The sequence below is a fragment of the Tympanuchus pallidicinctus genome, unplaced genomic scaffold, assembly GCF_026119805.1.
Source record: "Tympanuchus pallidicinctus isolate F22 unplaced genomic scaffold, pur_lepc_1.0 scaffold4, whole genome shotgun sequence".
Lineage (NCBI taxonomy): Eukaryota > Metazoa > Chordata > Aves > Galliformes > Phasianidae > Tympanuchus > Tympanuchus pallidicinctus.
The window spans coordinates 46723936-46747896 of NW_026294758.1; the positions used below are offsets into that span (position 1 = coordinate 46723936).

The 23961-nt window shown below is 38.5% G+C and overlaps 1 protein-coding gene across 12 annotated transcripts in view; it reads right to left on the reverse strand.

Moving 5' to 3' along the window:
- Positions 1 to 23961, reverse strand: part of JAK2 (Janus kinase 2) — an 88967-nt gene that overhangs the window by 39176 nt on the left and 25830 nt on the right. For 6 of the 12 annotated variants that reach the window (XM_052700469.1, XM_052700458.1, XM_052700462.1 and 3 more), the window contains 4 exons: positions 17437 to 17502; positions 12550 to 12802; positions 3768 to 3891; positions 2886 to 3003 (listed from right to left, as the gene is read on the reverse strand). In XM_052700469.1, coding sequence (XP_052556429.1) covers positions 2886 to 3003; positions 3768 to 3891; positions 12550 to 12769 — 462 coding nt within the window. In that variant the 5' untranslated portion in view covers positions 12770 to 12802; positions 17437 to 17502. Of the gene's footprint in view, positions 1 to 2885; positions 3004 to 3767; positions 3892 to 6623; positions 6643 to 12549; positions 12803 to 17436; positions 17503 to 18371; positions 18593 to 23961 lie in introns of those variants that run through there. The other 6 variants (XM_052700464.1, XM_052700463.1, XM_052700466.1 and 3 more) reach the window with 3 other exon arrangements.

A 23961-nucleotide genomic window follows, 5' to 3' on the forward strand; every position in this document is an offset into this window, starting at 1 on the left:
CATGGTTAGCCCTATTGGTTGCCAGTGCATAGTGCTGTTTCCTGTTCAACTTGCCATCAACCAGAACACAGAGATCTGTTTCTGTGGTGCTGCTCTCTAGACTCTTGTCCCCCCACTCCATACATATATCTATGATTGGAGAATCTGGCACTTCCTCTTCTTATACTTCATTTGGTTGATGATTTTCCAGCTCTATCTCTCAAGATGTCTTTTAGAGAGTCTACAGCTTCTCCTAATTCAGTCTTCTTTACAAACTTACTTACTATATCTTCCAGTCTTTATCCAAGTCATTGATGAAAACATTAATAACAGGCCTTAAAAATGGAAGCTTCCAGAATCCCAGAATCCCACACTAGTGACTGGTCACCAGTCCTATCTCTAGCCCTGTTTACATAAAAATTTTTTTAAAAGTCCTGTTATTCTCTCTGTTGGTCAGCTTCAATTCTTACTGACTTTTTTTTTTTTTTGTACAAATTTTCTCCCTACAGAAGGGAACAGCACTCCTATACTCCTACAATACTGCCTAACCTCACTTTCAGTGGCCACACACTTTCTTTTTTTCTGCCTGAGCTCTAGGTGAAGATCCCCATTGAGCCAAACCAGCTTTCTGCCCTGCTTTGTTGACTTCTGACACTTTGGAATTGCTTGTTCCTGGGCTTTTAAGAGGTGGTACTCAAAAACAGACCAGCACTGATGAACCCCAACACCTTCAAACTAGTTTCCCAGCAGACACTTCTAACCAGTTTCCTGGGCAGCCTGAAGTCTGCTTTCTTCACATCCAAAGCTGAAGTCTTGATGGCAGTTTTCACCCTGCCACTAAAGATTATAAACTATACAACATCATAGTCACTACAGTTAAGACAGCCACTAATTGCCATTTCACTCACAAGACCTTCTCAGCTCATAAGCAGCAAATCTAGTAGGGCATCTTTTCTCATTGGCTCCCTTGGTACCTGTACCAGAAAGTTATTCATGGTGTATTAGGAATATTCTGAATCTGTCTGTATCAGCTGTGTGGTATTCCCAGTTTAAGCCTGACAAATTGAAGTCACAAGGGCAGCTGATCATGAGGTCTCTTATTTCCTTCAGCAATGATTCACTGATGTTATCATCTCAGCTGGAAGACATGTAATAAAGTGGATGTTGTTTGAAGGTCTATTTGCTTGTCCCTTAATCCCTACCCCAAGGCCCTTAACCATCTCACTGCCAACTACAAGCTTCATGCACTCCAGGCCCTCCCTCATACCCAGCATCACATTTCCACTTTATATGCCCTGCCTATGTCTCTCTGTTGATGAATCTATAACCATCCCTCATCACACAGGCTCCCAGGATTCCTCCCAACAGATTTCAATTATGCCAATAATGCCTTCAAATTTTGGTATGTCATTCCATAACTTAATACTGGTGAGACTGGCTCTATTCTTTTCCCCTTCAAAACTAGTTTAAAGCTCTATCAATCAGTTCTATCAATCAAACTGTGCTAGCTCAAGCACAGAAGTCTTCCCACCTTCTAAGAAAGGTGCAACTCAGTGGTTGCCAGTGGGTCTCAACTTGAGAAGGCTATTCCAAGATCAAGAAGCAAAATTCTGCAGGTGACACCAGCCTTGGAGCCACCTGGGTCTTGGCTTCAACACCTGGGTCTGCCTGTTCCTTTCAACATTGCTCCAGGCTTCTGGGAGGACAGAGAAAAATATAACCCCAAGACCCTGATGTCCCTTCTGATTTCTCTTGGACTTTTTTGCTACCTCATCACCATGGACATGAAAACCCGCTAATAGACATTAAGTGGAGAAACACACCAGGGTAGTGAGTTTTGTAGTGATGTCTCTTACCCAAGATGGCAATAGACTTTCCTATGGTTTGAGTCTGTTTGGTATATGAGACCCTCTGTTGCTCTCAGAAAGGAGTCACCTATCACAAAAACACTTCTTGTATTGACCGAGGTGCTCATGATATGGGTGAAAGGCTGTCTAGCCCTAGGTGATCCTGCAGCCTAGATAAACCTTCATCTACATCATCTATCTGTTCATCAAATTCCAAAGCTTCTTTCCTTATGTAAAAGGGCACCTGAATGTGAGGGTGAGATGGGCAGGGAGGAGATTCACCTGCCACTCCGAGCAGAAACCTGCCTCTATTCCCCTCTCTCTCCTTGCTACCTTCCTTCCTCCTGTTTTTGAGAAGAGAGGTAGCCCTTCATTTCTCTTGCTGTGGTCAGCTAAAGCATCTGTCTTGGGGATGGCAGAGAACAGCTCCGCCAGTCAGTCTCCTTCAACTTCCTGATGTTCATCAGCCCACTCATCTCCTCCCAAAGCTCTGTCCACAGGCTGAGAAATACTTCCATCAGGTCATATTTCCTACAGGTGTACTCACTGCTGTCACCAGACACTGATGGAAAGCTTCGCACATCCTGCAACCTGAAACCTGGATTGCTTCATGTTCCTTCAGGAACTCTGTGTAACTGCATCAGTTTCTGTAGTTGGAAAGGCTATAGGTGTCACAGAAGACACAACTATCTGCTGAATGGATGTCATAACCAGAGCTGTTGGAAATGGCAGACAGACAGCAACTTGTCATGCAAACTGCAATGCTAACATATGTGGAGAATGTTGTTCCACATTATAACAGTCCAAAATGAAAGTCACAGTAGAAAGATTTTCACGTGGTGGCACTAGATGGGAACTGCACAGTCTCCCTGCTCTCCCCACGACCGCCATTTGAACTTCACCTCTGCAGAAATACAATGTGACACAAGCTTTAATTTTTCTGTTTAAAAGCTTCAAACTGTCAAAAGAATTTGCATAACTACTATTAGAAGTGAAAGGGAGAAATACCATCAACCTTTCTAAGTCTGCATTTTAAAGATATAATCGAGAAAATCATACCTGTGCAAATAGGTAAGACATGACAAGATCATCAAGAACAGGGCTTTCTGAACCCCGAATAATGCCATAGCGATATGCTCTGCTTGTGCCATTGCAATACCAGTGAGGAAAATAAAACCTGTTAAAAAATATTTAAGTAAATGACAGTGAAAATATATGCTTGTTTACCAACACCGAAAATTACATATTTTGTAGACCTACAGTAAGTGCTGGCTGTTCTGCTGCTCTGAAGAGCCAATATTAAGCCCTCCAAAGTCAACAGAAGGATTTGATCTAGTTCTTGGTGTGTAGTACAACACTTAGAGGGTGAGAAGCTGCACTGGTAAAAACAATGAGCTCTGCAAATCTACCCTTACTAATCAGAATACAGAAGATCTTGTGTTACTCTTTCAGTTTCCTCTAAAACAATTCCTAAAGAAACAATCAAGTTATCAGGTTACATTATGCAATTTAAAGAAAAAGCAGCCTATTCCCTAAGGAAAATGGTGACTGTAGATTTAGAAGCCCGCATTCAGAAATCAGGGTAGATAAAAATGGATCTACTGCAGGCATCCACCTGACTAAAATAATCATTCTGCATTTCAGAACTCCTACTGACTCCAAATGGTCAAGTAAGGAGATAGAGATGTAGTACTCCTAAGAACAATATTATTTTAATTCCTCATACATTTGAATTTTTTCTTTCTCCAATTTGAAATGGCATACATATAATACGTATACAACTGAAGTTACTTGATTTTTATTCTCTTATCTTTTATCCAGATCTCACCAACAGTGTCTGTAACAGAGAAATTACAGCTCATCTAACTACATTACTGACTGTATTTTCCTCACACACTTCTATACTATCATGAAAAGTGTGTAACATTTGCTTTGGATTACCTTATCCGGTACAGTAGTATTAGTCTGGTTCCTTCATCTATGTGAAAAATGTGATTTGGAGGATACCAAACTCTATCTGTTTCACTCATGAGTGCAAACATGTTATGATACACTGGCATGATACCTAAATAAAGAACAGAGAAGTATTTATAAGAATTTGTTTTCATAGAGAATCAATCTTACTATGAAAATTACACTGTTAAGAGTAGTAGATAACACATGTTCTCCAACCATTCATTACACAGCTCTACCACTGTCAACAGCATTGCAGAGATCATCTTAAAACCTGCAGATTTTTTTCTGGTTTGTTTTCTCATTCTTTAACAAGATTGTACTTACTTGTTACTCTATTCTTAATGTTCAAATTATAAGATTTTATCTGGATGGCATTTAATACAATGGATTATTAGCCTTTTAGTTCAAGAAGTAACAATCAACAACAGTACGTTACTTTGTCCTTACCTTTTCCAAAAATTGAATCTAGCTATTGATTTCATTATTCCTGATCGACGAGTAATCAGAGCCCATCATTACTAGAACCTGCCATTTACACTCAGTTAAGAACAAAACCAAATGTACAAAAATGGATATATTTTTTTCCCCTCAGAAAGCTCTCTTTCAGAGAACTCTTTCAGTGAGAACTGAAAATCAATTCTACTTTTAAACTGTGTAAATCTGTGAAGTACCAGATCTTCAGAAGCACAAAATTATAATTTGCCTTTGAGGCTTCTAACTGCAGGGTACAGTCTACCTTGAAAGACAGACAACAAAGTTCTGTAATATACTATACTGTTGTGTGTGATGCCAGTGTTATGACTTGGAAAACAGGTTAGATATCCAAGACTTTGCAGTATTAAAGAAAGAAATTCAACCACTGAAAAACTCACAAGACATAATGGGATACAGGTGCACAGATCAGAGAGTAGGATAAAAGTTGTAGGGTGAAAGTCAAGATAAGGAAATGAACCTGGGGATTACAATAGTTGGCTGAACATGAGACAGCAGTATGCCCAGTTAGTCAGCTGGACCGGGGAGGTGATTATCCCCTAATATTCTGCTCTGGTGAGGTTACATCTCAAGTACTGTGTTCAGTTTTGGGGCCCTCACTACAAGAAAGACATCAAGACCCTGGGTCATGCCCAGAGAAGGTCAGGGAAGCTGGTGAGAGATCTGGAGCACAAACCTTATGAGGTGTGGCTGAAGGAACTGGGATTGCTCAGTCTGCAGAAGAAGAGGCTCAAGTAGACAATAGCTCTCTACAACTACTTGAAGGGAGGCAGTTGGTCAAGTTTGGGTCAGTGTCTTCTCCCACACAGTTTGCTGTAGCACTGGAAGGAACTGTCTCAAGTTGCACTGAAGGAAGTTTAGGTTGGATATTAGGAAACATTTATTCTCTGAAAGTGGTCAAGTGCTGGAAAGGGCTGCTCAGGGATATGGTTGAGTCACCATCCCTGGAAGTGTTCAAAAAAACATTCAGATGTGGTACTAAGGGACATGGTTCAGTTGGAAAATATTGCTAGTAGAAGGACAGTTGAACCAGATGGTCTTAAAGGTCTTTTCCAACCTTGGTGATTCTATTCTACGAAATAAACACAAATATTTTAAATACCTCACAGATAGTGAGAACAATTGCAATTGCAAATAATGTTAAGAGACACAAGAATTCTGACAAGAGGCAAAACACTAAAAATCAATTCCATCCCGAAGACTTAGAAGGAAATGACAGAAATTCGCACAGAAATCAAGAGAAAGAAAAAGTTTTTATAGACTTCACAGAATCACAGAACAACTTGGGTTCAGGGGGATGCCAAGGACCATAAAGCCCCAACACTGGTTACAGGCACAGTTGCCAACTGCTAGGTCAAGTACTACATCAGACTGCCCAAGGGCCTATCCAAACTGGCCCTAAACACCTTCAAGAATAGGGCATCCACAATCTCTCTGGGCAACATGTTCCAGGACCTCACCACCGTCAGCAAAAAAAACTTCCCCCTGACATCTAATCTAAATCTTCCCTTCCTTAGTTTAAAATCATTCTCCCTTGTCCTATTGCTATCTACCCATGTAAAAAGTTGATTTCCCTCATATTTCTAATTTTTTAAACTCTAAATATTGGAAGGCTGCAATGAAGTCTCCCTGCAGCCTTCTCTTCTTTTCCATTTTGAATAAGCCCAGTTTCTTCAGCCAGTCTTAACAGGAGAGGTTTACAGCTCTTGAAACATCTTCATTGCCCTCCTCTGAACTCTCTCCAAAAGCTCCACATCTTCACTGTGTTGGAGGGCCCAGACTTACAGATGCAGTATTCTAGTCTGGGTCTCACAAGGGCAGAGTAGAGGGGGACAATCACTTCCCTTGCCCTGCTGGCCATCCCTCTTCTGATAGAACCCAGGATAACATTGGCCTTCCAGAGTGCAAGTGTGCATTCCTGGTTCATGTTAGGTTTTTCATCAACCAGGATCCCTAAAGTCCTTCTCAGCAATGCTACTCCCAAGGAGTTCTTCTTCTGGTTTGTATACATATCTGGGATTACCTTCACTCAAGTGCAAAGCCTTCCACTTTATTTTGTTGAATCTCATTAGGTCCACCAGGGCCCACCTTTCAAGTTTATCTAGGTTCCTCTAGATGGCCTTCCTTCCTTTTGCTCTGTCAGTCACACCACTCAGCTTGGTGACATCAACAAACTTGCTGAGGGTGCATTCAATCCTATCATTTGTCTCACTGACAGGGAGTACTGGTCCCAAGATTGACCCCTGTAGGACACTACTTATTACCAGCCTCCACTTGGACACACAACCACTGATCACAACCTTCTGGATGCAAAATTCCAACCAATCCCTTATCCACTGAAAAGCCCACCCTTTAAATCTTTATCTTTCCAGTTTCGAGATAAGGATGTGGTGCAGGATCATGTCAAAGGCCTTGCACAACTCCAGGCAGGTGACATCAGTTGCCCTCTCTTTGTCCACTGATACTGCTGCTCCATCACAGAAGGCTATCAGAGTAGCCAGGCACAACTCTGCCCTTGGTGAAGCCATGCTGCCTGTTTCGGATCATCTACTCATCCATCACATGCCTTAACATGTCTTTTATGAAGATCTGTTACATGATCTTCCCAGGCACAGAGGTGAGGTCCGCCAGCTTGTAGTTCCCTGACACCTCCTTCCTCTCCTGAAAATGGGAGTGATGTTTCTCTTTTTCCAGTCCCCAGGGATTTTGCCTGTCAGCCATGACTTATGAAATATGATGGAGAGCATCTCAACAACTACATCAGCCAGCTCCCTCAAAACCCTGTGATACATGTTGTCTGGCCCCATGGACTTGCACACACTCAGACTCATGAGCTGACCTCAGACTTGCTCTGCCCTTACAGTGGCTGGGGGAGTTTGCTCCCACAGTTCCCAGCTAGAGGTTCGTAACAATGTCTAAGTGCAGGTAATTATTGAAGGAGGTAGGCCCCTGTCATCAAATCTAAAGCACATTTAATCATTTAGAAACAAACGAATCAACTCTAGGTATAAAACTGCGTAAGCACATAGAACAAAAAGTAATTCTCTCCTTAAGAACAAGCTTAAACTTCTTATAAATTGAGTATGTTGTGGGCAAGGAGCCAGCAACAAGGCTAAGAGCAAGCGCTCTTGTGTAGCTGTCAGATTAAGCTGTTGAAATCTACAAGCTAATAATCTGAAATAGCTCACCAAAACGTGCCAGGTCTACAGATACTAACAAGTGATTTTCAATGGAAGAAAACAGAAGGAACTATGTGAAGTAACCAAAGAGGAATGAAAACAAAAAAAAAAAATCCCACAAGAATAACTCTGAACAGATTAACAAATGAGGGACTGAGTGTAAATCAGGATGTAGCAAATTCATGGTACAGTAAGAAATATTTGATCTTAGATTTTAAAAAAACAAAAAACAAAAAACAAAAAACAACTAATTACATTTTTTTCTGGAGTTAAGAACAAGTCTGTCCTAACACTAATCCTATGCAACTGAATTCAGTTGTGAAATCAGATCAGTTCATATTACAGACTACCAGTCTTCAAAGCAACAATAACTGACTTTAGTTCTGAGCCTGTGTGGCGTATGCATACCAAATTATCACAGAATATTTTACAGTATAATGCAAGTAAATTACTAACCTATTTGAGATTCTAGCCAGATGCCAGACACCACTGAAGACAGTGTTGAATATTTATGTAGTCTCATTAAGATATTACCCCGTTAAAATCTGAAATAAGTTCACTGAACAATTCCAAGTAATTTTTAAACTCAAATGCTAAGGTATTATGTTTCACCAAGTACATTACAGAAAAAAAAAACAAATAAAAATAAAGAGAAACATACACATTTACACACAACACTTCAATACTTCAACCCAGATCACATCACTGCCATTCACAACAGAAATTGATTTCTTAAGTGAGGAATAGGACTTTGAAATTCTCCCTACAAGGTGAAATACAGTCATTAACAAAACAAAAAGAAATCCACCTTTGCTTCCCTCCTATGCTTAGGAAGTAATTTAAGCACTCATCCATCCTTCATACTTAGTCATTTGTAATTTCATATTGTAGTTGGTATCTTTCACTGCTAGTGCTTGGGGACATATAGATCATGTGTTCATCAAGAAAGGGTGTTAAACCTCTTAATTCCTAAGGAGGAAAGAAAACGTGGAGGAGAGGGAAATTATATATATTAGCATCAGCATCAAAATGTTGCCAGTTTTGAAAAATTGAAAAATTTTCTACCATTACGCATTTAGAGAAAACCCATTTATTAGGGTCTTGAAAGTTGTCCATTAAGGTCTGATGAAAGCAAAGTTCAAACACTTCCTTTTTCTTGTAAACTTTGGCAGCACTAGTAATTGCAGGGATATTTCAAACAACTAGCACTAGGAGGACTTAAGTGTTTTCTACAGAAACAATGAAAACCAAAAAGGATGGGGAAGAGTGGGAGGAGGGAAAGGGTGTCTGTGCGTCTAAGCCTTCCCATGAAACCTAGACAATTAACCAGTAGTGAAAATTTCTGAGAAATCATTTTCAATACAAGTAAAATCAGAAAAGCTGTTCAAAGAGGTATTAAAAACCTCCACTGGTTTTCTACACTTCACTAATCACATTAGCAAATAAAACAAAGAATAGTTAGAAGAGGCAACAGTGACTCAGACATAATAAAGTAGAATTACTCTCCACTTTTCATGCCTAGCAAGGCTATTAAGCAGATTGTCTGGACTACAGCAAACAAAACCAGAGCTGTCTCTTGGCAAGTATTTTGTTTAGTAGACAAGACTAAACAAAAAAGCCACAGCACCCTATACCATTTGTCAAGTAACATCATGAAAGTCTTTAACACAGCATAGTTTTAATCCTCAAACTTCTACCTCAAGCCTAAAAAAAAACCACAGCAAAAACATTTTTATAGAGCTCCTCCCTTTCCTCACTGTGCTTTCATAGTTCCACATCTACACTGATTATGCTTTTTTTTTTTTTTAGTAAAAAATATAAATACTAAAAACTATTTAAAAGTATAATTTCATTTTAGATTAATTTGAAGGAGAAGAGAAAGGGAAAGGATTTAAGATGGTCATTAGCAAAAACAGATCTCAGATACCGAATTTAGAAAATGAATCTAATGCAATGATGCTATAACCTCTAGAATAATTTTTTGTAACTCATTTTGATAGTTACTTGTTCTAATATCATTTCCTTTCTTTGGTTAAGGCTTCCCTTCATTTTGTTGCAACTATTTTAGAGTCATCTTACAGGGCAGATGACATAGGTAAGGCTGATTGCTGAAAACAACTCATTGATTTAACCTTAAAGTCAACAGTTCTGGTTAGAAAATTTGTCAGTTTTGTGTTCTGACAGTTTTTAATATCAAAATCCAAACAACATACAAGAAGGTTTGTATTAACTACATTTTTCCCAAAATTGAATGCTGCTTTTTTGTATGTTTGTCTTTAATAAAAAGAGGAAAAACCTAGCCACTACATGAATGTCTTGAACTGGCACTCAACTACAGAATATTTATACAGATGAAAATTTATAGAGCTAATATACACCATATTCAGCAGATTTGAAGCCAAGCCAGCTGAGATAGGAAAACCTTCAATTGTTTAACTTGTCTAAAAGGTACACAAGACTGCTAGCCACAAGCAGCATTCATACTTTGATGTAACCAGGTCTGCCATCAAGGGATCTAGCAATTACTCAAATCATAGAGAAAGTTCTTCAATATTTTCCAAATTTATTGCATCTCAGACATTCCTACTACCTAAACTACTCTCTTCTTTATCAAGTATATTGATTCATAGAAAATTCCTGAAAATTCTTGCCAGTTTAAGCATTCTTGGAGTATGTATGCTATGCAGACCTACAAGCATAAAATCTCATTGAAAAAAAAAAAAAAAAAAGTGAAAATGATTAGAAGTGATAGTTTGTAATTTAAGAACTGATAACTATTATGAAAAAGAAAAAGAAGCCCTACATACAAAAAACATTTCAGTCTTCACACCAATTCAGAAGGTAATGAAGTTAAAAATTCCTCTGACAATCTGGCAGCAAAATACTGCCATGGTAGCTGTCACGCAGAAATCACTCTTCAGACGACTTTCTCCATCTTAGCTTTAAAAGGATGAAGGCTCAAGATAACAAAATATTTCATTTATAGAAGCAGTTACAACACCACTACAAATATGAATTGCAAACTGATAGAGAGTGATGTAACAATAGCTAAAAAGATAAAACCCACTCAGTAAGGAATTCTGTTTATACAAAATTACTTCCTAAAATAGTCAGTTATAGAAGAATACATCTGGGAGCTAGAAACCAGTCAAACCTACAAAATGGAAGCTAGAAGCCTTGAGAAAGACTGGTGGCGTCTGAGAAAACAAGAAACATGAAGTCTTTAGATAATGTCATGGGAAATACAACCAATTGGATTCCTAGGTTAGCAGGAATTATATCTTGCATGTTTGTGACATGGACGAGAAGAATATTGTACACGACCTGGTCTGCACATATTCATGGGAAATTGGAGATGGTGCAGAAGACAGTAAAAAATGGAAATAGTTAAGACATACAAACTATTGAAATCCATCAAAAATCTTCATTAAAAATGATCTAAAAATAATATAATGATGGTAATGTAAGTGTCTCTCTAGCAGTGGTGACGGGGAAAGGATGGAAAAAACCATGACTCTAAACGAACATTTGAAAACTGAAAAAAGGTGAATTTAAATTAGAGAAGAGAAAATGGAAATAAAAAGTAGACAAGAAATAACAGAAGTAAGTTGCCTGGTTTTCTGGAAGCTGAGTTTTAAATAACTGATTTGTTAGATGAGTTAGAAGAATTTATGACGTTCTCTCTATGACAAAAATAACCTAGTCAAATAAATAGTAAGAAAAAGAAAGTACCTGATGTCATCCCAGCTGATCACACAATATATTCCTTCAAAGACTATGCTATTCTAACATAGACATACATCAAACATACTAAGTTTGACATACACAAGACCTTATTACTTTAATATTCTGGCAAGTTGATATGAGAAGATTAAACTTAAAGAACATTTTATTCCTCCACTTTCTATTGAAATCATTCTCTAGTTAATCCCCTCAGCACTGGTCCTTCACTGCAGTAGCAGTTAAAGGTTTTATGGGAACAAATATAATCTACTGTAAAAAATTCACCACTTCAGCATTCAAAAACTGAAGAACCTCCTCCCCTATGCCAACTAGCCTTACATACTTATTAAATACTGTACTTGAGGGTATTACAGCCATGTTAGTATTAAAAGAAAAGTCCAAAAACACCCACCAAAAACACTGGCAACAATGCTAAGTAATGTTCTCTTACTACAGAATTCACAATAATCGATAAGTCACTAAGGAGATGTTTCCAAAGTGGGTACACGTTTGTGATTCATTGGAAAACAAATACCTGAAATTATGATCGCTTCTTTTAAAGTCATTTGCACCTGAAATGTGGCATTTGGAAAACTAAAAGACAAAGTCTTGTACGCTGGACAGTCCCAAAAAGAGACAGAGACACTGTGTGCAGGTGCACACATGTGCATAATAAAGTCTCTTTAGTATCTGGACTTTGAGATTAATTTTTTTTTGTATCCAAATTGCCCAAATTCAGAGATTCAAGCTGTTACTGCAATGAAAGGAAAAATCCTCGCACAAAACACATTCAAATTTTTTTACTATAGGTCTCAGCACCTATATATGGTCTGGGTAAATGTAACAATTGAAAGGCATTGTTAACTAGACATAGGATTATTTATTTATTTATTCTAAAGTTGATTACATATTTGCTGACTTAACTTTGTAAACGATTCAAAAGAAAAAAGCCACAGACATAGTGGTCATGTTAATCTAATATACCATTTTCCATCTAAAAAGTTATTCATTTATAGTAAATAAATACATAGTAAAGTGAAGCATTTAAAGTAAATAAATAATATAAATAAATATAAAAATATGCATTATACATTTATACATACTTATATTTGCATAAATATATAAACATATATATTACAAATACAAATGAATGTAGTAGACATGGTCACCAGATTATAATTGCAGCTTCACAAGCTTTCTGATAGCAACAGAAGCCTTGCGCTAATCACTGCTGATAATGATGAGTTGAAAAACATTAAAGAGATTAGCATTTCTGTTAAAACACCAGTATTATGATGAGCTTTGGTTTATTAAAAGCTCTCTTGCATCAAGTGCAATTACACTGTCAAAAAAACCACAGCATGTATACTTACCACATGCTTTGCAGGCAACAATGCAAATCTCTTCTGCAATGTATTCTCCAACTGGAAATTGAAGATAATCTCCTCCTGTCTTCCCAGGTGAATAATAAAGGTACACTTGAAGCAATGGCTCTGTCTGCTTGGGTGCCCTAGTATTCCCAAGGATGTCACCATTCTGGTGTACAGTGGCAGTTGCTGTGCCTTCTATATTAGCCATTGTAAGACAGGCCATTGTTTTCCTTTTGTTTCTGTTCAGAACATTTGTCTAAAAGAAACGCAAAGAGTACTTTCTGAATCACTGCATACAGTCTTGCTCGCAATACTTTTATCTAACAAAAGCACCCTTCTGACACAAGGAACATAAACACTTATTACTGAGAATAAGACAACAGCTTAGAAGGTCCACTAAAAGTTGAGTTTCTCTTTAATTTTGTAGAATCACAGAATGGCTTTGGTTGAAAGGGTGCTCAAACATCATTTAGTTCCAACTCCTTGCCATGGACAGGGTTGCCAAGCACTTGACCAGAGTGCCCAGGAACCCACCAAGCCTGGCCTTCAACGCCCCCGGGAATGGGACATCCACAACTTCTCTGGAAGTTCGCATTGGAACAGGTTTCTTCCAAATTTCTTCCTAACATCAAACTGAAATCTCCCCTATTTCAGTTTAAAACCATTTCCCCTTGCCCTTGTCCTGTCATTTTCCACCTGTGTAAAAAGGTGGTTCCCCATCTCTTTGTAAGATCCTTTCTAGAAGATTGCAATGAGGTCTTCCCAGAGTCTTCTCCTCTCCAAGAGAAACAACTCCCTCAACATTTCTTCATAGGTGTGGTGCTTCAGCCCTCTGACCATCTTTGTGGGACTTCTCTGGACACGCTCTAACTGTTACATATCCTTCTTGACCAGGCCTGGAGAACCTACTACACAGTACTCCAGGGTGGGGGTCTCACCAGGGTAGAGAAGAGGGGGACAATCACCTCCCTCTCTCTCCTGGTCACCACTCTTCAGATGTAGTCCAGGACACCACTGGCCTTCCAGGCTGCATGAAGGAAGCTTACCAATGTGGCTCCCATCTACAAGAAGGGCTGTAAGGAGGATCTGGGGAACCACAGGCCTATTGGCCTGACCTCGGTACTAGGGAAAGCTACAGAGCAAATCATCTTGGGTGAGATCACACAGCACATGCGTGGATTCCAGGGGATCAGACCAACCCAGCACGGGTTCATGAACGGCAAGCCATGCTTGACCAACCTCATCTCCTTCTATGACTGGGTGAGCAGACTGGTAGATGAAGGAAAGGCTGTCGATGTAGTCTACCTAAATTTCAGCAAAGCCTTTGACAGCAAAGTTTTTGACAAGGGAAACTGGCTGCCTGTGGTCTGGACAGGTATACCTTTTTGGGTAAGGAACTGGGTAGAGGGCTGTGCCCAACGAGTCGTGGTTAATGGAGTTAAGCCAGGTGACCTGTTACAAGAGGTGTCCCCCAGGGGTCGGTACTGGGGCCCATCTTGTTTAATATCTTTCTTGATGACTTAGATGAAGGGATTGAGTGTATCCTCAGTAAGTTTGCAGATGACACCAAAATGGAAGGTAGTGTCAATCTGCCTGAGGATAGGGAGGCCCTTCAGAGGGATTTAGATAAGTTAGATCATTGGGCTGAGGTGAATGGGATGGGATTCAACAAGGACAAGTGCCAGGTCCTGCACTTTGGCCACAATAATCCCATGCAGCGCTATAGGCTTCAGGCTGAGTGGCTGGATGACTGTGAAGAGGAAAGGGACCGGGGGTGTTGTTTGATGCTTGGCTGAACATGAGCCAACAGTGTGCCCAGGTGGCCAAGAGGGCCAACAGCATCCTGGCCTGCATTAGAAAGTGTGGCCAGCAGGAGCAGAGAGGTGATCATCCCCCTGCTCTCAGCACTGGTGAGGCCATACCTTGAGTCTGTGTTCAGATTTGAGCCCCCCACTACAAGAATGACATTAAGACCCTGGGAATGTATCCAGAGAAGGGCAATGAAACTCGTGAGGGGTCTGGAGCACAACTCCTATAAGGAGCGGCTGAGAAAGCTGGGATTTATTTAGTCTGGAGAAGAGGTGGCTCAGAGGAGACCTTATTGGTTGTGGTGAGGAGGGGTTTGGCCTCTTCTCTCAGGCAACAAACAAAACCCAAGAAAATGGCCACAAGTTGTACCAAAGGACGTTTAGATAAGATACAAGGAAAAACTTTTTCTCTCAGAGAGTGGTCAGGCACTGGAATGGCTGCCCAGGGAGGTGGTGGAGTTGCTATCCCTGGCAGTGTTCAAGAGGCGTCTGGATGAGGAGTTAGCAGATATGGTTTAGTAGCTTGTGGCAACAATGGTGGTGGGAGGACAGTTGGACTAGATGTATCTTGTAGGTCCTTTCCAACCTTGTGATTCTATGATTCTACTGCTATACTGCTGGCTCAGGTCCAGCTTTTCATCAAACAGAATCCCTAGTCCTTCTCTGGATGGCTGACGTCAATGACTTCTTCTCTTATTCTCTCTATATTCATATCTAGGATTGTCTCAGTCCAAGTGCAACACCTTGCTTTTGACCTTACTGAGCCTCATTAGTTCTCATGGGCTCACTTTTCAAGCCTGTCCAGGTGCCTCTGGATGATATCCTTCTCTTCTATTGTAGTGACTGCACCACTCAGTGTTATCAACAAACTTGCTGAGCATACACTCAACCTCACAGTCTCACATCTGTTAATAAAGATGTTGAACACCAGTCTCAAGATGTACCCATACTGGCCATAATCTACAAAGCTTGCTGTTATGAAAACTATGAGGGCTACTCTGCAAGTAATGCTTCCTATTTTACATGGTCTGCTCTGAAAGTAATGCCTCTTATTATCTTATGTTGGCCTATGACATTGAAGGGAGATGTTAGTAGCAAAGCATTTGAACCTTCTCACCAAAATTCCCTTAACATTTTGTTGTTATACAACACATGGCAGCAGAGGGGCAGTTTGACAAAACAGCATCTGACATAGCCATGTGTATGAAGCAAAGATGTGTCACTGAATTCCCCTATATGGAAAAAATTGTTCCCACTGACATTCATTGATGTTTGTTGAATGTTTATGGAGATCAAACAGTGGATATGAGCACAGTAAGGCAGTGGAGTGGTGCACTGTAGCAGTGGCAAAGACAAGCCATGTTCCAGACTGCCATGGAGATCTTCACACGCTTGGAATTCAGGCTCTTGTTTATGGCTAGCAAAAATGTATAGATCATGGTGATAACTATGTAAAAAAATAGTGTTTTTAGCTGAGAATATTCTCTGACAAATAGCATTATTGTTCTCTTGATATTTGTTGTAGTTTCCACCAAAATAAATAAGCATTACTTTTGGATAAACCTACATATACTGCTTTATCATAAAATACCTGTTTGGAGAGTTACTTTAATTTTTTCCCCCTCTCAAAACTACAGTTATTAAGGAAAAGTTGACTATATGATTTATGTGGTTTTACATTTATATGGGTTAAAAATGACCTGCTCTACTGAAAAAAAGATCACAATAGCTAAGCCAGCAGGAAAAAGGCTTAACACCTCAAAGAAATAAAGTATTCATTTCATGATCTATGTAACAAATAAAAATACTCAATTTACATATAGAAGAGGACAGAACTATGCTAACTTGATGGTAAATACAAACAGAAAGCCAGCAAAACAAAGCAAAAAATAAAGTACCCAACAAGAAGATCATGACACAATCAATAGAAAAATACATCATTTCAATTTCCAAACTGAAGCAACACAGAGCTAATATATCATAGAATCATAAATCTGCATTTCTAAGTACAAGTGAATTTGGGCTGTGGGCCCCTGGGCCTCAGTCATATGTTGCCATGAAGGTCTTTCAGCTGCAAAGACCACAATCAGGCAAACAATGCTCAATGAAGGGAGTAAATGTGCATGTCTATTAAGCCATCCAGAAATTCATGTTCTGTTGAAGAAAATAACCATCGCATTGAAGATTTAATATACTCAGAATACCTACTTATCTGTAGGTAAGTTACTCACAGAACCCACACAGGTATTTGTTGCCCAAACAGATGCAAGGTACAAGGCCCATATATATCTGAAAGTTGATATTCAACATGCAACCAGAACTCAGTGAAAGTAAAAATTACCAGTTCACTTATAAACATTTTTGCCATTAGCATAAATAACAAAATCTTCTATGAATATGTTTTGATTTGGTGATCAAAGCAGCTATCTGTAAGAGATCTGATTCTGGAACTAAGGAACAATGAATTTGATCCAATAGGGTTATTTTGATATTTCTAATATTGATCATATATGAAGATTGAATTTTTAAAGGATTAATTATTACTCATGCTGCTCTAACAACCACCAGCATTTACCATGCAACATGTTTCACTTTTCTGTTTCTGCCTGCAACTCCAATGCACCGAAGGATTGATTCTACCTTCCATGCTGTCCTGCACTTATTTAAAATAACAATATAACTTTAACTAGAAAGGAGAATTAATTAACAGATTGAAAATAACCACAATGTAGGAAAATACATTAAAATGCAGAGGGCATAAAAAGCCCTTCACGATTTAATAGTATTCAGCATTCGCAGCCTAGTTTATTAAAATTTTCTTCTTACAGACCATTTCTAGTTATAGGCTGCATTTTTTTTTTTTTTTTTTTTTTTTTTTTTTTTTTGTTTAGTCCAAACTCTTCTCTTGAAAATAATCACTCTCCCCTTCCAGCTTGCTTTTATTTATTTATTTATTTTTAAGAATGGCATTCTCCCACTACAGGTAAATCTTCTGTTAACTACCTTTTATCACTTGAAAAAGCTCTGTGTAAAACATAAGAATAATGAAACCTTTTAAATGAACACAACAAAAGTCACCCACTTGCTGTTGGTATCCACAGGAGGTCAGACAAAGCAGGCACACAGGCAATGGTAGAACATAATGTATCTGCAATAGAAACATACTAAATATTAAAAAAGTTAACGGCCCTGAGCAAATGTATCATTACTTAAGAACTCAGGTGTTGAGTTTCAGATAGTGTGATTCATTCCTTTTTCATTTGCCTGAATTCCTATTGTCTTCTTCATGAAGAACTTTTCAAAACCATATTTTTGGTTTGTTAGACCTTGATCCTTACTGCTAACAATAAGCTGGTACACTAAATGTACACTTGTTTCTTAATTCCTAGCTTGTTTCTTGTTTCTTAATTCCTGTTTTTTTCTTACACTGTGTTTTTTCTTTTTTGTAGATAAATTGGTTTAAGAGAACTTTTGATGGCATTAGAAGAGAAATGAAACGAATAAAAAAATGACATGGCACATTCACTTAAGGTTGTAACACTCCATTTTGCTAAAACAATTCTAGCTAAAAACTGATAACACCCTCTCCTTATAATCTGTGTGGAAGTTAGTACCAAATGTCTTGCAGGAGGAAGGACAAGGGCATGCCTACTTTCATTCTCTTTGCATATTTCTGTGGTTGTAATAAACACCATTTGAAAGCATTTAAGCAAAACAGTAGCTCTATCCATCAGTGAAAAAAATGGAAATACCCTGCTGTGATGCTTCAACCACAAGAAAAGGCTGAAGAAGAGAGAAACAAAAGCACATTTTAAAGCTGACTAGAAGAGAAAAAAAAAAAACACGATAGTGGATAATTGAAAATGGATGAAACTCAGAGAACACTGCAGAGTTTAGATTTGATGACTTTTCAGACAAGTCTTGGGCAGAAGGAAAAAAAAAGGAAATTAAATTCCTCAGCACCACCTGCTACTTCTACCAGGTTTACCATCCATGGCCCTGAAAAATGGAACTCACCTAACACAGCTGCAAAGTGAGCTTCTGTCTCCACATAAATCAGACTTGTGAGAACAGTGTTTCTTCTGTTGTGAATCTTGCTTTAGAGATAAGCAGTTACACCTTGTTCGGACAGCTGCATATTTTCTGTGCACCTTCAAGGATGCTCCTTAAAATGCTGTCTGGTCTTCCAAGTAGTATCCGATACAAAGTCCTCTAGAGTTAATTCAAGTTTTCCAGACCTGTGTTAAGGCATGGAATAAATTGCTCAGGGGCAGAGCAGCATATCATTCACCTTTGGAGCATATGCTCCTTGGATTTTAATCTGATGGCACCAGTTCCAACAGAGCACACAACCATAACCTGCTCATGCAGGCTGCAGACCTCTGGGCAGTGCTGGGTAATTCTAAATTACCTTCTGCTCTGAGACTACTGTTTCATGCTTGTTACTCCCAGTCTGGCTTTCGAGTGAGGAAAACCACATGGAGATTTACCTGACTGTAATGGGTTGTGAACTTTACCCCAAAACTCCAGATCAACTGCACAATATTTTAAGTTATATGAGGCAGTCGGCAATGAACTGATGATACAAACCACGTTGAGTTAATGATGCAACTCACTTCCACTCTGGCTATAGCAGTGCCCATTAGAACAAGGGTTACAATACTTCGACAAGCTCAGTAACATCACAGTTTGCACTTCAAGCACAACAATTGGGTAAAGCAGCCAAACATGAAGTCTATAATACTTCACTTAACAAACAGAAAAATGACTGCGTAAGATAGAACAGCTCACAGCTCTGGACAAAAACACCGTCAGCACTGTCAAAATTGTCAACACTGAATATGCTCATTATGGCTATTGTAACATCTCCCTCCTTTGGTCAACCTCTGTTCCTCCTGCCTACAGACATATCTATTTATAAGATCTTCATCAAGGCCATACAAAATTATGTACTTCATTTATACACTTTTCAGGCTGAGTAAGTCTTGTATAACATAGCTTGTTCTTTTAGCAGCAGACTTTCAAAGAATGCCATCCATATTACAGTTTGGACTGACCTGACAGTGCACCATCTTGCCTAAAATCCAGCTCTCTCATTTCCTCCAGTTTGTTCACGTTTACACCAGACCACATTTCTGACAGTTAAATTCCCAGTTGCAAAACAAAGTCTAGAATCTAATGAAACAGTTAAGTATGTCCACCATCTCCCTGCTGCTGTGATTTGCAAAGAACACAGTACAGATGCAGTGGAGATTCTGCAAGCTGAAATAGGCCCTTCTCAGTAAGCTTTTAGAATTCCTATAATTGCAATTAATGCTTGTTGTGTCTGCTACTAAGCAACTTGAATACTCAATCCATAAGCAAGTGAGGAGAAATATAAAAAATAGCATTTTCTATTTTTTTTACATTTCTAAATAAGGTCTTAGATACCTCCCAACAACACTATTAGTTTATAGTCAGTAAGTAGGACATCATCTTTAAGCTTGAAAATACCAGAAACACACATTTTTCACCTTATACACACATACTTCTTTCAAGAAACTTGAAAGAATATCATGAACAGCAACTATGAGAACCTTCTCAATTGATGGTAAGTAGGTTGTCACAGGATAGGTATGAGCACAGAAATGTCTCACAAAGCTCTAACATAATTAATAATTCTAATGACTATTATAGATCTTGTTACAAGAACATTAAATGAAATTTTACTTATTTATATAAGATGAGAGTAAGATGAAAAGTCTGTCAGTTCCCAACTTCAGACTGCTTTGATAGCCTCTTTGTTTATGTTTATTATACTTAATATTTATACTCAGAATATCTTCACAATTCGATTTGGTTATACAAGCAGATGGAGCACAAATAAACCTGCTCATAGCATGCATCCGCGAAAACTTTAAATCTTGAAAATGTAACAGTATTCATTTTGTGCATGTAACATGCAGTAACCTTGATATGATTTGCTTTGTTGGCTGCTCTTTTTCTTTGGACAGAAAAACATATTAAGTTAAAGGACTCAAATGTATACATTTCTCTAACAAGTATTTAAACTTATCATCAAAATATTGGTGCATGCAGTGGTACTGCTACTCCTTAAAGGATCAACAAAAGATTATTATGGTTTTGCTCAGACAAAACGCGGTTGAACAGCACCTGGTATTTCATCAAAAAGGAAAAATCACTACAACAGATCCAGTTTCCACCACATATACTCACAAGAAATCATTCTTCTCACTAACTTTATCAAACTCACAGTACTCAGCAACAAAAATACTTTAGCAGTCTCAAGAATCTGAGAAACTTCTCCACTGCTTAAACTACAGAAGCCAATTTAATCAGACAGTTAATCCACACTTTAATTGTATCATACTCTGCACTTAGAGAACTCTGCTGTCCTTTTCCAGGTAACATGTTCTGACTTCAAAAGCAGCTTTCACAAAAATCTAAATGTCTTCCCTTAAGCATATTTAAAGGCATTCTGTAGAGAAGTAATATACCTTCAGTTACCACTGCCTCTTGTTCACATGCTCCACTTTTTGCCCTGTGCAAGTTAAATACATAGACACAAGAAAAGCAATGGTTCATACAAGAAACAACTGCTAAATTTAGATTATTCCAAAGGAATTTTTCCTATTTCATCAGCTATGTTAATATCACATAATGATTTTTAATATATCAGAAATTTGAACACAAATGGTAAAAAGCAGATGCAGAACGAAGATGACAGATCTGTAACATATCAACAACAAAACATGTGGTAAAATAACCTGGAGAAACAAAGATAACATTTGCTTACAGTTTTCCCTTGGTAAACCACTGACTTGTATCAGCAATTCAGCAAGAGTCCACAAACTCTTGCACAAGGAAAGAGTAATGATCCTGGTCTGATCTGCCTGCACGACACAGGGGCTAACTGGACAGAAGCTGCTAGTGTGAGACTTTTAGTCTGTTGCTTTGATTAGAAACAAAAATTGGGATTTCTATGTTATCCACAACTGAAAGAAGCCGTTACTCTAGCTGTTCTCAGGAAGAAAGCTGCCAAGAAATGTTGTCTAAAAAGCAAATGAAAAATACATTACAGAAGCCTGGCCATCATAGTAATCTTTGTAGGTGAGCTGCCAAAAAAAAAAAAAAAAAAGCGATCAAATCAAAGGTTACCCACAGACAACAGCTCTGGTTGGGTTCCATCAGAACTCTGGCAAAAGCTGGTTTGTGTCTGCAAATCATTTAAATTTCACCATGTTGATAAACTTCAGCAAAAGATTATTTCATCAGAAAATTTCCAAGCAATTCAAATAGTTGCCCAACTGTTCTGGCAAATAATATTTCCCAAGACATGACATTTGAGATTCCTTAGTCCATCAGAGCCACCATCATCTGCACAGCCTTATATGCACAGAGGACGTGGGATGAGTAAACACAGTAGGTCAGACAGACCTCTCACACAAGGTACATAAAAAAAACATTCATTTCCCTAATACATCTCTCAAATTCTTATGAAATGATGCAATGAAGAATGACAACAGCAAAACCAGGACACTATACAGCAGGTCAATCTGTATGCCCTTGCTTGAAACTGAAGTGGATACAAAAGAGATCTCAAGAACATCTTCAATGTGAGTTTTTTTCTCTTATAAACAGTCTGCTAGCTGTGGAGACTAAGTGTATTTCCATAACTACACCACATCGTGCTGGATTTTATGTTTCATAAGCAATATTGAAAGCGGAATTCTATTTACTATATCAGACCGTGAAATAAGGCTTAATTAGTACAGGACAGATACTCGCTAATTATTTCTGTAATTTATTTCAAAAATATATTAAAAAAAAAAAGCTGATGTTCCTGTATATCTGGGGCAAATTAAATCAAGGTAAATAGTATTTTTGAAGGTTGCTGACTGGTAGTTTCATTCTACCTGGTGGCTTTTGGTTGCAGAAAATGTTGAACCACTTTCCTACATCAAAGTACTGGCTTATGAGTAAAAACAAATACTAATAAATTACCAATGAACTAAAAAGCAATAAAGGTTAAAAAAAAAAAAAAAAATCACATTCCAAAGTGGAAAAAATATTCTGATTCACCACTAGAAACAGAAAGCGGTATTTTTCTCTTAAAAGGCATTTCTGTCATAAACAATGTTTAGGGGAAAAACCTGCCAATCCAGAGTACACAGGTGACAGTTATAGCTACATTCATGAGTTAAAATAAGTATTGAAAGCACAAAGGAAAACAAAAAGTGCAACGCAGCAGCAACAAAGTCATGTTTCTAACTGCTTGGATTTCTTAAACATTAAGAGATCCTACACTGGTCATATCAAATAGTGGGGAAGTGATGCTGGAAGACAGTTTTGAAGAAATCAAGTTAACCTTTTCAAAAAATACAATTCCCTGTGCTACAACTGAAGAAGGATTTGTCAAAACATGAACCAACAATTGTTTGTACAGTTCTGTGTTGCCAAAGAACAACGTCAATAATTACAAAACAAATGCCAGTTTAGCAGATGCTGTCAAGAACCAAGCAAGTGACACTAAACTACTAAAAGCCATATGCATTTCACATTGCAGTGCGAGTGACACAGCAGAAAACAGCCCCTGTATCCACAATTGAAAGCCTCAAAAACTGTCCCTCTTCTCTCAGCCTTCAAACACCTGTCCTTTTCCTTTGGGAGGCAGAGATTTCTCAGCAGATGTCTGCTCTCAAGAGCTTAACTGCAGAGGAAATGGAACAGTCATGATCCATCACTTGCCATAGCTTCTGAAGAGCACTTAAATCTGAGCCAACTTCCTTATCCCCTCCAGCAACAGGACTGCTGTGAAGCTTCAAGCCTACGCAAATGATATCTTCTGGGCAAACAACAGCACAAATCCTTCATCACATAGTTATATCCGGGTAGAACACACAGCGTTCTCTTCCTTCACGGAAGATGAAGGGATCTCATGGCAAACATTTCTGTGAGGAAAATTAGTCAACTCTTTCCTGCTACCATTGAGAACTAGGACAAACTGCCCAGTTTGTAGCGGTTCAGCAAGCTGTTCCAAGAACAGGATTTTAAAAAGTTGAAGTCTTTGGGGCATTCCTTGTGAATTCTGCTATCTCCCTTTTCTTGTCCTCTTATCTCACTTCCCCAGTTTGGCAACTTCCCTCCTTAGATGTTAGTACAACTACTGCCTCTGAAGAAACTGTCATACATGTTTACATAGTGTGCAGAAATTCATGCGAGTTCAGAAGCTAGTTTTCTTCCTGGGAAGGAGGAGCAGAAGTAACACCACAAAACTCTCATAGGTTCAGTCTTATAAGTGGGAGGAGGTATGAAGAAGAAGGAAGTAACAGAAAGCAAAGATGAAAGGTGACAAAACAAGCTTTTTAGACCTTACTCCCTCAAGATGACTCAAAACACTTTCCTTCTGAGGTTTAATCTCCTCTAACACAACTTGAATTTATAAGCATATGAAAAAAATAGGGGAAGAAAATGAACCAGAGACAGATACCAACCACTGACCAAGCATCAGAACAATTTAAGAAGTGTTAACCAACTCCAAAAATAATTAAGGAGATTTTTAGTCTCCTTACATGCAGTGAGAAACCACTGCAAAGAATTGTATTGC